The sequence below is a fragment of the Sprattus sprattus genome, assembly GCF_963457725.1.
Source record: "Sprattus sprattus genome assembly, chromosome: 12".
NCBI lineage: Eukaryota > Metazoa > Chordata > Actinopteri > Clupeiformes > Clupeidae > Sprattus > Sprattus sprattus.
Window position 1 is genome coordinate 26,418,553 of NC_137910.1, and position 15,966 is coordinate 26,434,518.

The following is a 15,966-nucleotide window of genomic DNA, read 5'->3' on the forward strand; positions in this document are numbered from 1 at the left end:
CAGAAAGGGGGATGGTGATAGCAGTAGTAAGGCCACACAGACAACCACACAACAGATAGCAGCATGTCCATGAATGGAGTTGGTCAGTTTGCAAGATTTGTAAAAGGCTTATCTGACTACTACTGAATATCTTGATTAGGTGATGGCTGTAGAATTGGCTTTTTCAGAACAAGGCGTATGGACGAAGGAGGAAAAGGTTGTAATGCTGGGTTCACTCGTGTTGAGACAGGGGTATCGACCACGTGTTCATTGGTCAAGGTACACTAAGAATGGAAAACACAGCTAGGCTCACTTGTCACAGACCCTAGGGACTACCTGAGTGGGTAACTTGTTTCTTTGGACCTCTCACGGTTGGGAGGATATCCAGCTAGTAAAATAAACAGCTGACACAGCGTCGAAAGGGTGCCAGGAAACTTTACATTCTTTAAATTCCCTTTAAAATAAGTGGACCGTAGTGGACCGGCTGTGTGCAGAATAAACCCCTCACAGCAAAGGTTCGAAGGGTCAGGCAGTCTACCCTGGCCATTAGATTAGGCAAATCATTACACACACACATTTATGGTTAAACCTGGTCCTTGAGTACCACATGAAGAGGATTCAACTAAGAATGAAATTGAGTTCATAGGTTCATAGTCTGTTCATGATCAAGCATCTCACTAAATTGGCAGGAACACAAATCACACAACCCAGTTCACCACAGTCTATTCCATTTATGGCATTACATTTAAGTCATGATCTTATTATTGCCTAACTTGTACCAACTATGAATACTCAGTGAAAATATTGGTACCAGTATTGGTAATGTCCAAAAATGTAGCCCTGAAGTTGAATAAATCTGACTGTTATGTTTGTCAGCTGTTGCCTGCAAGATTGTTTTTTTAATATAATTTCTACTTATTTTTTTCTTAATTTTGTTTCTGCTTATACCTGGATCCACTCACGGCTGAAGACAGGGTGGTCATTTCAAAATGACGCCAGAAAGGAATTTGGTCCCAAACATCCCATGGGTTTCCATAAAACTGGCTAAAGGAGCTGGTTTTACTTTGAGAAACATGTGATTAGTCTTTTCTTTTGAGTGTGACATCTGTAGAGGGAAGTTGACAATTACAGTACTTCATTCAACTAACAAGTTTCTGAATCTGATTTAGTATTCAAGTCTGTAAGACATGAAGACTGAAGGCTGGTGTTGCAAGTCAGGATTTAAAATCTGAATGAATAACGATTGACAATAACCAGTAATCCAATGAATATCATATTCGTTTGTATTTATGTATCTTTTAATTAGACTAAGGTTAGAATGTTAGGGTCTCTGGTTAAGTGCCCTGCCATATGGAATACTATGTTCTAAGGTTAGCAGGAGCTGTGATGGAATGTGTGTTTTCAAAACCAATTTGTATTCCATAGGTGCTCTAATCTCTTACTTTTTCATGCAATTTTCATCTGTATATATGGGTTTCTAAAGGTGGCTTTTTGAGATAGCCTCCACACCAAGTCATGTTCACAACAATCAGTAGCCAAGCTCATAAAAACTGATCACTCCTTCATATTACGGCCTGGGAGATGTGGTTAAAGTCTGTTGAATATTGACAGCTATTCTCACTCGGCCATAGGTAGGACGAGGTGGGATCAACCATTAAGATGTAACTGCATGAGAAGGGACAAAAGAGAAAGAGTGGACAGTGAAGAATATCTATAACTGTGCCAAGACTAATACCCAGCATTCTGCTTGTCTTGAGGCGTTGTGCACTTCTGATAGCAAGATGAAGTTTGAGGATATTCTGTTGGAAATCAATGGGTTTGGACGATTCCAGAAGTTGCTACTGAGCCTTAGCATTCTGGGGCGTTTCACTTTACCTTGTCACTTCATGTTAACCAACTTCATAGCGGCAGTTCCTTCACATCACTGTGACATCAGTGGTTTCGATACTGAGGGCATCTTTGAAAATCTCACTGGTGAGCAGAGACTGATTGTCAGTATTCCAGCAGAGGCAGATGGGACACCCTCTTCCTGTCTTATGTACTCAGAGCCCCAGTTCCACCTGCTGTTCAACTCTTCCAATGCCACTGACCTTCCTGCAGAACGATGTCGGAATGGATGGGTGTATGACAACAGCACTTTCAAAAGCACCCTGGCCTCTGAGGTAAAAGCAACGCTTGACCCAACTCCATATTCTGTCTATGATTTGAACAGTCACTCAACCATGCAGGAGGAATTTGATATTTTTGTCTTTCTCTGTAACTTGCCGCTTTTCTCTTTTAGTGGGACTTGGTGTGTGAGAAGAAAGGGTTGAATAAAGCCACAACCACCATTTTCTTCATAGGGGTCATGTTTGGAGCTGTTACTTTTGGAATTCTAAGTGACCGGTATAGTTTTTGGAATGTAGTGATTTTTTTAAATAAGACCTGCCACGTTACACATAAAATGGAGGAAATTGATTAATTACATTTAAATCTGCAGGTATGGGCGCAAGACAATGCTGTTGGTCTCATATATATCAGCGATGGGCTTTGCGTTGATCAGTTCTTTTTCCAACTCCTACACAATGTTTGCTGTGCTGAGATTCCTTACTGGTTTTAGCATTACAGGCATCATCATCATCTCCCCAGTGCTTAGTAAGTCCTCTCATTTCTTCCTTTTTACCCTCCACATTGTTTCACTTCCAAGGCTAATTTCAGATTTATTTTAAGTTTCAATCCAGTTAGTAAGCTAGTGTAAGTTAACTAAGAATTAAAGGCACCCAGTGCAACTTTCGAGGCTTAAAAATAAACATTCAATTTCTAGTCTTTTTTACACGTAGTAAGTTTCAATAACTCCATACCATTACATACCGACATTCAAGCAGCAAAGATGAGACGTCGTTGTGTGGTGAGAACTGATAGAAAATCGATAACAACAACAATCGCCGCCATTTTCTTTATTTTTTTGTAACCTACAATAAATAAAGCAGGCTTCCAGTCAATGGAAAAATGGCTTCTCCCCACCGGCGATTGTTGTTGTTTACGATTTTCTATCAGTTCTCACCACACAACGACGTCTCATCTTTGCTCCTTGAATGTCGATATGTAATGGTATGGAGTTATTGAAACTTACTACGTGTAAAAAAGACTAGAAATTGAATGTTTATTTTTCATTGAATGTTTACATAAAGTTGCACTGGGTGCCTTTAAATTGGAAGTCAAACTATTGTCCTCCTTGCTTGGCTGTTTATTTCTCATGGGGTTTAATGATGACAACATGTCACTTACCTTGAACATCAAGGCCTCCTACTGTCTGTAACATTATGCGCAATATACAAAAAATATAGCACATTGAAGCAGTAGCCTATAAATGTCCCTTGCACACTTCTTCGTATGCATCATGGTTCATGTTATTGAAATGTACTGCTATAATTATATATAATGGCCATATCAATTAATCCTCTGAGCGACACAATGGCCCTTCCAATGGCCACCCAATGACCAAATGAACTGCCTGCATGGCTTTGCGTGTTGTCTGTGTGTGTTTGAGGGCGCTAGCGTGAGCTAACCTTACACAGTATACGAGCTAGTGTGAGCTTGCCTAATTAGATTGCATATGCTACTGTTATCTAACATGACTCTGGTTGAAAACCTATCGATTATATTTGTTTGTGATGTGTAATCTCAGTCCTTAATGTTAATTACCACTAGTCAAGGGCGTAACCATGGTATAGACATTGGGGGGGGGGGGGGGGGGGGTCCAAATTAATATATTTTTTTTACGTGCATTGCCTACAATTCTACAGCCGCGGAAAAAATTAAGAGACCACTTCAAACTTATCATTTTTTGGGGGTTTTACTATTTAATCGTATGTGTTAAAGTAAAATAAACATTTTAGTTTTATTCTATAAACTACTGACAACATTCCTACCAAATTTCAAATACAAATATTGTCATTTAGATAATGTATTTGCAGAAAAATGGCAATTGGTCAGATTTGTAAATCAAGGTTATTCCAGCAAATATTGATTTCTGAACTCTTCCTAAGTTAAAACATTACCATTGTATTGTTTAAAAATGAATAAGAACTTGTTCTCTTTGCATTATTCAAGATCTGAAAACACTGCATCTTTTTTGCTATTTAGACCAATTGTAATTTTTCTGCTAATAAATGCTCTAAATGACAATATTTGTGTTTGGAATTGGGCAGGAATGTTGTCAGTAGGTTATAGAATAGAACAAAAAATGTTAAATATACATAGAACAATATTACAATAAATAGTAGAGCCAGAGAAACTGATCATTTTGAAGTGGTCTCTTATTTTTTTCCGCGGCTGTATATTTATACATGAAAATTTGCACATTTAGGCGGCGTTCACACTAGACTACTTTTTTTAGAAAAAAGCGCAGCCTTCAGCGTCTTTTGAGCTCTTCAAAATGTATGGATATCATGTGACGTCACTGTCTTTTAAGCACCGCCATATTTGTGTCTGATGCAAACACATTATGGTCATAACCTACGGTCACAACTCACAGAAAGTTCAAAACGCTAGGGGATATGTTGTGCTGTTGAATGTGACAACCTAGATATACAATTGCTAAAGATTTAGGGAATGACTGACCTGTTAAGTGAAATGCAGCACGTTGATACAGTCATAGTAATGGCTGTGTATTATCAAAGCTAGCTACTATCTTGAGCAAGCTACAGTGCTAGCAGTAATATCTAGCGAGTTGTTTACGGTCACAACCCACAGACAGTTCAAAATGCCCGGGATATGTTGTGCTGTTGAATGCGACAACAGTCACCAAAGAAACCTAGATATACAATTGATACAATCGTGAATAGTTGCTGTATCTTAGCACTCTACTGAGCAAGCTAGAGTGCTAATAGCTAGCAAGCTATTTAGCCCTTCAGCCTGGGCTTTGGCTACAACTCGTTAGCCAATATTGGCACTCTTGCCTGCTCAGAAGAGTTTCTGTACACTTGAAATCTCCGGTTTATGGGGATGATTATGTACAAGATAAATGTCAATGTCGGGAAAAGAAGGTTGGGGCAGATGCTTTGCAAAAACACAGTTAATCGATAACGGCTAGTCGCACATTAGATAGGTAGCTCAGACAACTCGCAAATCCTCAGTTACAATAATGTGGTGTTTAAATTATACAGTGTCTATTTCTCGGTAACTTTCTAAAAATCTAAGCAAAAAAAAGTCAAACTAAAAACTTCTAGACCTCCGACACCTTTTGGAGTTCAATTTTCTCAACTTTTCAGAAAAGCGCCGGGTGACGTCAAGCGCCTTTTTGACAGCTGACCAATTAGGACGAGGAGAGTAGGTAGGCCTAGTAACCTTCTACCTTAGTTTAAAAATTGCCGACCAAACGCTGTAGATCATGTGACATGTTCTAAATGTGCGAATAGTAGGCCTAGATTAAAACTGATGTTGTAAGGCTTTCTAGTCTCACATTCAAATTTCACACCTGATCACCCGCATGTCCAGAGCATGTCCCTGTCTGGCCACTGCTTTCAGCATGCCTGTCTTGTTACCACTTGTCATTTTATCAGAAGAACAGCAACTAACCTTCATGGCAGGGGCGAATTTAGGTTCCCATATTTGGGGGGGCTAAGCTCCTAGATAAAACCTATTCATTTTTCTGTTCCACAGCAAAACTTAGGGGGTCTGGGGGAATGCTCCCCCATAAGATTTTTTTTGGAAAATATCCTTTTAAATAGTGTTCTCTAGTTGGTTTTAAAGATAAATTAACACATTTATAACAATAAACATTGTGAAGACATCTGCTGAGATAGGTGCTAATTATAATGTAGCATGATAGGGATTTGCAGCTCAAGTGAGTAGGTTAACGTTGTAGGCTAGAGTTCACTAGTTATAACTGGCGGAGCTACTGAATAGGGTAGCATACCAACAGGATCAATGAACCTGCATGATAAAAGAGAGCAACGACATCTACCATTAACTCGTGATGATTTAACCATTTAGTTTCTTTTACTATTTTAAACTTCATGTTCTTTACCTTTATATCCAGCAGCTGGTTATGGCAGCTTTCACCAGCTTGGGTCGGACAGTCGCTCAAAGTCTGTTTACTAGACGTTATCACTGTCTGTCTGCACGCTTGCGAGGCTCACTCACCAACAATATTTTCTGCTGTTGGGGGGGAAAGATTGGTATTTTGTCTTGGCCCTTGCCACTAGTGATTACATCAACGACATTGCTTCACCACAAGTGTAATTCAGGTACTTAATATTACTTCCGTTAATACGGATAGTTTTTCTATTCTAGTCAGGTGACTAAAATAACCAATCATAAATTAGTAATCCTCGGGGTATACTGATCATCTTCCCATCCACCCAGCGTCTATCTATGGACAGCAACATTAACTAATAGTCCATAATGTTCCATAATAGTTCATAAACAAAAGATTGAAAAGTGATATGTAAATGAAATGCTACAAAACAAGTAAATGCACCACAATGCTAGACAAGTGCTACACTGCAGCTTAGAGAGAAAACGGGTAGATAGGCCTACTGCATGAACAATTTACTCTTTTGTTGGTTTTCATTGGAGCTATCTTCCCTCAGTTCTTTTACATGCATAATTGTCTTTCTCAGATTTGGAATGGGTGGATATTGGAAGCAGAAAGTTGGTGGGTGTGGTTGACAGCTTGTCATGGACGTATGGGGGAGTCATTTTCCCTCTCATTGCATATGGGGTTAGAGACTGGAGATGGCTCACCTTAGCCGTCACCTTCCCCCTTATTCCAGCCATCATATCTTGGAGGTGACCATTATATAAAAGCGATAGATATAAGAGATGGCTGTATTTATAATTTTATAGTTATAGTATTTAACTAAACAACAAAATAATAATAATAATTCCTAATTCCAAACTAATTTTATATTCATATAGTATGCCTCAAACATATGAAGTCATTTGACAAATGCTGTTGTGAGATTCCAAATGATTTTTGTATATTCACAAGGAAAGAATCAGTGAATTCTAATGGATTTAAAATGTATTAAAATCACCTTAACTAATGAAAAGTTAAGTTTGAACCATTACTTCAAGTCGTTCGTTGACTGTAATTTGCTGTAAGGCATGGCAACTAGATTCAGCATTTTCCATTTTCTTAGGTGGTTCCCAGAATCAGCAAGATGGTTAATTGCCAATGGGCAGCTGAAGAAGGCCCAGTATTACCTTCAGAAAGGTTCCATGATGAACCAGGGAAAGGTCACCTCATCAACCAACGCAGAGGTTGGTGTGACAACCTTCCTGGTCATGAAGCAGAGTTTTAGCCACATACCCATCCATTTCTAATTAAGTTTTCTCTCTTGATCTTTTCACCCATTTAGAGTCTTGCCTTAATTGTGGTGACTGAGAAAGGAAGTAGAAAGTACTCGTATTTGGATCTCATGAGGACACCCAAGATGAGAAAACTGGCAATGTTAACAGGCATAACATGGTAGGAGATAATATAAACTTTGTTGAAAAAAGGGACTTAATTTCAGAGTAGAGAAAGTGTGAATGATGTTGGCTGTGTAGATTGCATCAGTTCCTGTCTTACCCCATATTAGCTGTGTGAGTATTCCAACCTCACCAGTTTACCAGGACAGAGAACCATTCAGCACCATATATCTTCTAGGATAGTGTTGTGTGTTGGGTCTAACTCAACCCCTTCAATACTATGAGGCTGATTTAGGTAGTTCTTTAGAAGTAACATCTTGGCAAAAGTAGTTATGTAAGAATCATAAAAAAAATGGTTATCCTTAATTTGGAAACAATTTAGTCAGTTAGTTCCAAATAACCTGCAGACAAAGGCCTTCACTAAAACTGAATCCTATGCACAGACTGATATCTTTGGAACGTTGTATCCAATATGCCTTATGACATTCCTTTCCTCCAATGTCAGGTTTGGTGTAGCTTCAACAGCCTATGGGATTGGTTTTAATATCACAGGCTTTGGAGTAAATGTGTACCTCACCCAGTTCATATATGCTGCTGTTGAACTTCCTGCCAAACTCTCTGTGTACTACCTACTGGAAAAGTTTGGCCGTCGTAAGACTCAAGCTGGATTCCTCCTTCTCACAGGTGTCTGTCTTGGCATCAACATATTCATATCCAAAGGTAAAATACTCAGATTTTTCTGTGTACATGATAGATCATTGCCTAAATTTGGACTTTAAAGACAGTTTGTCTTGCTCCGTCTCCGTGTCAGACCAACGAGTGGTTCGGACTGTGGTAGCAGTTTTGGCTAAAGGATTCTCTTCAGTGTCTTTTTGTACAATGATTCTGTACACCTCAGAGCTCTACCCCACAGTACTCAGGTAAATGAGAGCATACCTCTTAATCTCCTATGTAATCTATACCTTAATGAAAAGGACCTCTTTGAAAGTAACTGCAATTTGTGATTTTGCAGTCATTACAGTGTTGCCAGCCTTTGTGGATTTCTGGGAATTATACAATCGTTTAAATTTCATAACCATGAATGGCTTACACATAACCACATTCAACAGTTTTTACATTCAATAATGCACGTTTGACTAATTTGGTAAAAACTTCACGTGCCCCTCAAGGGTTACATTCAAATCAAAGGGACCTCTTGTCATCTATATGCATTCTATATTGTGAGTGCTGTCATAACAACTTCATTTTCTGGTCCACTGCATCATTCGACAGGCAAAATGGACTGGGGTACAGCTCCTTCATGGGACGGCTAGGTGTTGCTGCAGCTCCTCTGATTCTGCTCTTGGAGGATGTTTGGACGAGCCTTTCCCAGATCGTCCTGTGCTCTATTGCTATTTCCTCCAGCCTATTTGCCAGCTTTCTAACAGAGACAAGCGGCATGTGTCTCCCAGAAACCATTGAGGATATTGAAGGAAAGAGGTACTCCAGTCACCCACCATTGGAGCATAGCTTAACACGATCCACTTACATTTAGTGATGATAGTTTTTTCATGATTGAAGTCGAAGCCATTTAGGTAGAACTATGAAATTAACATTGTGTTTGAGATATTTTGAGTTGTTTTGATTTTTTTCCCAAAAGTAGATCCATATTTCTGCAATACTTCATATCAAGCTAACAGTTATTTATGCTATTCTCCTCTTTTTTTAAATGTTTAAATAGGTCTGAATTTACATACAACCTTTCTCATCTACTGATGTTTATAGAATTGTCTTTAATTTTAGGGATGACCTAGTTGGATTTCCAGTTACGAAGATGGAAGAAACACAAAATGGATTATGAAGACCCTAGCTTCTTTCATCTCAGACACATGTGTACTTGTAGACTGAAGGAATGAGGTAAATCAAACCACTGTGAGGTAACCAGGACCACCTGTAAGGTTTCAACCTGTTCAGAGGGAGTTTTTCCTTGCCCTCGTCGCCATTATGCTTGTTCCAGGGGGGTTTAGGCCCTGGGCTTTGTAAAGCGTCTTGAGACCATTTTATTGTTCATTGTGTTATATAAATATTTTAAATATTTTAATTGATTTGAATTGAATTGAATTGAATTGAATTGAATTGAATTGAATTGAATTGAATTGAATTGAATTGAATTGAATTGAATTAAATTAACATACAAGTCAACGGAAATATTGTATTCATCACTGATCAAAGAGTCATCGGCTTGGTGGGATATTTCTGAACTTTTGCCAAATTGCAAAAAAATAAATAGCTGCTACATTACAGTAGGTAGGTGTCCATTAAATAACACATCAGCTCGATTCATTCAGATCTCATTACAGTAAAGTAGGTGTCCATTAAATAACACATCAGCTCAATTCATTCAGTTCTCATGGCTTCTGTGCAAAGCAGAATAACCCAAGAACAAAACAAATCTATCACATTCATATGGCATGAACCAAAATAGAACTAAAAACGAGTCCAGTCACCTGGGCACTTCCATGCAGCACACCCCAGCAGCATTGATGGAAGGCCTGGGACCTGAGGGTTAACCGCCACAGCAAAGCCATGTGTCTCTCCCAGGTTGCCACATATTTCACTCTGAGGAGCGTCTGTTCCTACACTGCGCTGTCTCTTTGCTGCAGGGCCCAGTACAAGGCCATGATTTCTGATACGCCATACTAATGAGGGGATTTTTTCTTCTACATTTTGAACATTGAATAAATGAATGAAAGAAAACAAGGTGTTAAATAATATGAGAAAACTGCTCTGATGATTGCAACGATAGTGACAAAACCAGCTGTTAGGTGAAAATTCACCCTAGTTACCTCAGGACTCCGGAGCTGCATATAAGAATATTTATTAGACAAATAACAATTGCAATCGGGCTAACTCCCAGCACAAGGTTGAAAGTGTTGCAATGATAAACACATTGCACAAGGTTTATATAGACAGATGTTTAGCATTCAGTAGGGATAACCTTATCACCTTATCGCTTATCACCTCTGGTCTAAACATGCTCTTGTTGATAGGAAGACTAAGTGGCACCTAATATTCTAAGTAACACACACGCAGAAACACAGAAAAGCCAAGTTCCTGCTGACATAAGAACATGATTCATAAAAGGTAATTAATAATACAAGGCACTTAATTATTATATTCTTTAGTCATTAACAGTGTTTGGAAATAATCTCCATCACCAGCCTACATATGTTTTTGTCTAAAAGTGATGTTCCACCAGGTGCGGCTCGTCCATAAGGGCTATTGGGGCGACGCACTGCCTATGGGAAAAGGAAAAAAAAAAAAAAAAAAAATCCTAATGTATAAATTCAATTTCCTTGTAAATAGATTTGGATTGAAGCGTCTGCTAAAGGACTAAATGTAAATATAAATGTCATATTTTTTTCTGTCGGATTCTACCACTAGACTGTCTGATATGCCTTTGAATGTCATTGTCCAATCAGGTAACAGCCAGGCAGAAAAGGCAAAAGTCGTGCTTCAAATGGCCCCGCCCCTTCGGGGCAAAGTAAATTTCTCCCCAGACCTCTCCCATTGACACAAAACAGAGCTCTCAATGCATTCTCTATGGCTTCCGGGAGGGCTCGCCCCTCCATGTCGTGTCATTAGTAATGGACGTTAAAGCCTATGGTAAACGCCAAAAAGGACGTCACACACCTTCGACAGAGGCATGTCAAGATGGCACCTGTTCAGTATAACAACTCCATCCGTTCTTTCACAGAAACCTCTTTTAACCCCGCAAACAGGGGACGTCCCCAGGACGTTAACAGGACATTCGCAACCTCCCCAATCGTCCCCAATTAGTCCCTGCTACAACGTTCGCTAGTGGACGTTACCAGAACGTTTTTGACGTTCGTAGCAAGTCTACGTTTGGTCCTTCTGTGACGTTCGCATGAGTCTTAAAATGGGACTTTTAGGGAACGTTCTGATTTGGTCTGTCAGCACACGTCCCCAGGACGTCCTTTAAAAACGTCCCCATAACTTTTACCTGTGGTCCTCTGCGTGACGTTCGCCTGAGCCTTAAATCGGCCTCTTAGGGAACGTTCTGATTTGGTCTGTCATCACACGTCCCCAGGACATCCTTTAAAAACGTCCCCGTAATCTTTACCTGGGGTCCTCTGCGTGACGTTTGCATGAGCCTTAAATCGGACTTTTAGGGAACGTTCTGATTTGGTCTGTCAGCACACGTCCCCAGGACGTCCTTTAAAAACGTCCCCATAACTTTTACCTGTGGTCCTCTGCGTGACGTTCGCCTGAGCCTTAAATCGGCCTCTTAGGGAACGTTCTGATTTGGTCTGTCATCACACGTCCCCAGGACATCCTTTAAAAACGTCCCCGTAATCTTTACCTGGGGTCCTCTGCGTGACGTTTGCATGAGGCTTAAATCGGACTTTTAGGGAACGTTCTGATTTTGTCTCTCGGCACACGTCCCCAGGACGTCCTTTAAAAACGTCCCCGTAACTTTTACCTGTGGTCCTCTGCGTGACGTTCGCCTGAGCCTTAAATCGGCCTCTTAGGGAACGTTCTGATTTGGTCTGTCATCACACGTCCCCAGGACATCCTTTAAAAACGTCCCCGTAATCTTTATCTGGGGTCCTCTGCGTGACGTTTGCATGAGCCTTAAATCGGACTTTTAGGGAACGTTCTGATTTTGTCTCTCGGCACACGTCCCCAGGACGTCCTTTAAAAACGTCCCCGTAACCTTAACCTGTGGTCCTCTGCGTGACGTTCGCATGAGCCTTAAATCTGCCTCTTAGGGAACGTTCTGATTTGGTCTGTCAGCACACGTCCCCAGGACGTCCTTTAAAAACGTCCCCATAACCTTTACCTGTGGTCTTCTGCGTGACGTTCGCATAAGCCTTAAATCGGACTTTTAGGGAATGTTCTGACTTGGTCTCTCGGCACACGTCCCCAGGACGTCCTTCAAAAACGTCCCGGTAACCTTTATCTGTGGTCCTCTGCGGGACGTTCGCATTCGGCCCTTCAAAAACCTCCCCTTGACATACTCTGATGGTCCTCTCTGAACGTTCCCCAAACGTAAATGTGTATGGTTCCCTTGACAGCCGGGGGACGTACTGCAGGACGTTCCAAGAACGTCCCGAGGACATTGCAGTGACGTCTGGGAAATGTTTTCTAGACGTCCTGGGGACATAATTCAAAGACATTAAAAAGATGCACCGTGAACGTAGCAGAGACGTTGGGGTAAAGACAGTTTCAGCAAAGCTAGATGTGCTTTTGACGAGCTATACAGCTGACAGTTAGAAACATATTGTAGCGACCTGTATGTGTTGATGTGCTCATGTTCATTGTGTTGTCTGTGTGCCTGTGTCCCTGCTCTCTGTCAGCCGCGGCAGCTCATGTGCGGGATGCTATGCGCTCTTCCTAAATAAATACCACGAAAAATGCGGAAAAACACAGTGCGTTAATGTGCGAACGCAGTTTAAGCAGCGGTCGCAATGTTAGTAAATCAGGCCCTATATAGGGCGGAGTAAACACAGTTTGCCCAGCGCAGATCTGGTTTGATAAATACCAAGTAAAATGCGCAAAAACACCGTGCGTTAATTTGCGAACGCAGATTAAGCAGCGCTTGCATATTAGTAAATCAGGCCCTGAATCCCTTGTCACTACCCTGGGGGGCACCGCAATCTATTATTATTATTTATTTTTTCATTTAGCTCAGCAAAAATGGTTGTTACCCCCACCGTGCCTGCTACTTTCGCTGTGCGTCCTTTTAACGTCCTTGAATAACGACCCCAGGACGTCTAAAACACGTTTCCCAGATGTCACCGCAATGTCCTAGGGACGTTCTTGGGACGTCCTGCAGAACGTCTCCAGGACCTATAGAAAACATTTCCCAATTGTCACCGCAACGTCCTCGGGACGTTCTTGGAACGTCGTGCAAAACCTCCTTGGGTTGTCAAGGGAACCATACACATTTACGGAACGTTCGGAGAGACCATTAGAGGACGTCGAGGGGACGTAATTTTGCTTACAGGGAAGTCAGCTTACTAATGAAGATAAATTGACCAAAAAAACTATTAGGACTTCCTAGACCAAATGTATCCATTCAACAGGTTTCTACAAAGGGAGGGAATTTGGAACGAAAGAAAATCGCGGTCGTGAAGTGGCTAACGCAGTCTGTATTTCTATATACCACTGTCACTTTTCATAGCTTTCACAGTGTGAACTGACTATGAATAATTTTTTATGTGATGACTTATTTTGCTTTTGTAAGCCAATGCTTTCAAGATCAGTCAATAAATATTGTTGGTTTTTACGTATGTTGCCCCTTCTTTTGGACATATTATGTGTCCTGTTCAGCTATGTTACATCATACAACATTTGAGACGTGTGGATAATGAAAAAGTGGGATCATTTAATGTGGAGCCACATCATGTTTGCTTATGAAGGCACCTGAATGTAACTTTCTTCCATAGCATTCCACCTGTAACTTTCTACTCTAGCTACAGTGGGGAAAATAAGTATTTGAACCCCTGCTGATTTCGTAAGTTTGGCCACTTGCAAAGAAATGTGTGATCTAGAATTGTAATGGTACTGCAGGGCTGGATTAACAAATCATAGGCCCCTGGGCACAAATGTCTGAAGGCCCCCCCCTCCCAGAAAAAAAAAAATTCTATATATTTTTGTAATAATTATTATAATATTATTATTATTATTTTAACACACACACGTAATGACACAGAGCATTTCCAACGCAAACGGGAAAGCACTGCTCATTGCAACATGAAACACATATGCTACCAAACATTTCTCCAAACTCAAATTTCTGTCATTGTATGTCCATTGTATGCGAAAATGAAAATCTCCTTCACAATGTCACGGGCAGCGTCAAAAAAAATACGGAGAGCTACGAAAACGCTCGGGAAAGTTGACTGTAGACTACATTTCAAAAGTACTTGCAGCAGATTTTGAGGAGACTTATCTTGCTTACTGTACTTGAAGCATCTGAACTGAATATTTTCATCAGTGAAGTTCTCATCTAAATCTGCTCAAATCGTCGGTTCCTATGTTCAATAAAACCCTAAATTTGTCACAAATGCTGCGATATGCGTCCATTCTGTGACCCAATCAACTTGTCAACAATGACATTGAATGTTGATATCTTAAATCGCTCCCGTCCTTTTAGTGTTATTTCGTGCTTTGTGGCTTCATCTAAAAATGCGTTGCGCTTCTTACTACTATGAGCGGGTACAACAACAAAACATCATCGTGACGCAAGCTAATGGTTACGTTCATTATATTTAGTGCTGCAGGGCAGTCAAGGCAACATACTGTGGAAGAGAAATATTGCCGGGTAGTTACTATATTTGTTAACCAATAAATCACATAATTTTGTTGAAATGTAAAATAAAAACATAACATTTAAAAAAAAAAAAACGATCTGCAAGGCAGGCCCCATCTATCGGCGGGCCCCTGGGCCCGTGCCCAGAAAACCCATTGGCTAATCCGGCCCTGGCTGCAGGCACACCAGGCACTGCACTTATAAAGCAGAACTGCGTGCGCAACCTGCCTGGCCGAGTGTGCCATTGATGAGCGGAGCGCCTCTTACCTTCTACCGTCACGTTTTTAGAAACGCGTTTGGTGTGTTTCAGCCCTATTGCGGCATATGGAGACGCATCACGTTTTCTTGAATGCCAAGCCTATTGAGTACATGCAACAGATGTTTGGTGATTTTCATATGTCTTAAGTTCTTTATAAGTTGCCAGACAGAATTTCCAGAGCTGGCTGCAAAAGCAATGAGGTGTCTTTTGCCCTTTCCAACTATCTACCTGTGTGAGAGCGTCTTTTCTACACTGGTGTACTTGAAGAATAAGTTCAGGGCAAGGCTTGAATCAGATAATGATATTAGACTGTCGCTGTCTACCATTTCACCATGAATAGACAGGCTGTGTGGACTTCACCATGCCCAGATTTCACACTGACACGTCTCTCCTCTCTCCACACACACACGCACGCACGAGCACATCAGTGGGCCGCGGATTACTTTCTAGTCAGAATGGTGGTCCCTGGGACAAAACCAGTTGAAAACCCCTGGTCTAAATAAATTAGCCTTAAGCACAGTTACATGTTGGAACTCATGGATTGTTTACCATGTCCTACTCCTACAGTTGTCAGCTTTTTATGTTCTGCTCCAGTGTGTGTTTGGTAGTTAATAGCAATACTTGCAACACAGTTCAGGTGTCCATAGGAGGAGAGGGATTTTATTTTGAACTCATTACAGAGCAACCTAATAACAGTACTGACTGGATCCAACTCTTGTGCAGCCTGCCCAAGGGAAGATCCTTTTCAAAGTGGTCAGTTCTGTATTTTTTAACAAGCCCTTGGCCCAAAGCAATTGGGATCGTGGACCTTGAATCTTCAGGCCTGAGCAAAACATTGAAACTAAAGGAGGTTAAACTCCTCTTCCTGCCACAGGAGGTCACTCCTGACCTCTACCACAGCAGAGGAGTCTGGAGATGCCAGAGGCTATGTGAGATGACAGAGATGGCCGCCTGGTCCTCACTGTGAAAAGGGGAACAGACATCTCCACCACTCTACCACAGAGCACATCAC

General features: G+C 40.9%; 1 protein-coding gene across 1 annotated transcript; it reads left to right on the top strand.

The window, feature by feature from the left end:
- Nucleotides 1–1,760: 1,760 nt before the first annotated feature.
- On the top strand, nt 1,761–12,546 carry LOC308373593 (solute carrier family 22 member 7-like; the record flags this gene model as incomplete). Its single annotated transcript, XM_080849164.1, has 10 exons — nt 1,761–2,141; nt 2,261–2,364; nt 2,459–2,613; nt 6,585–6,753; nt 7,107–7,227; nt 7,326–7,435; nt 7,883–8,097; nt 8,189–8,297; nt 8,650–8,856; nt 12,456–12,546. 10 exons carry the CDS (start codon nt 1,761–1,763, stop codon nt 12,544–12,546), a joined length of 1,662 nt encoding a protein of 553 aa, XP_080705290.1.
- Nucleotides 12,547–15,966: the final 3,420 nt, after the last annotated feature.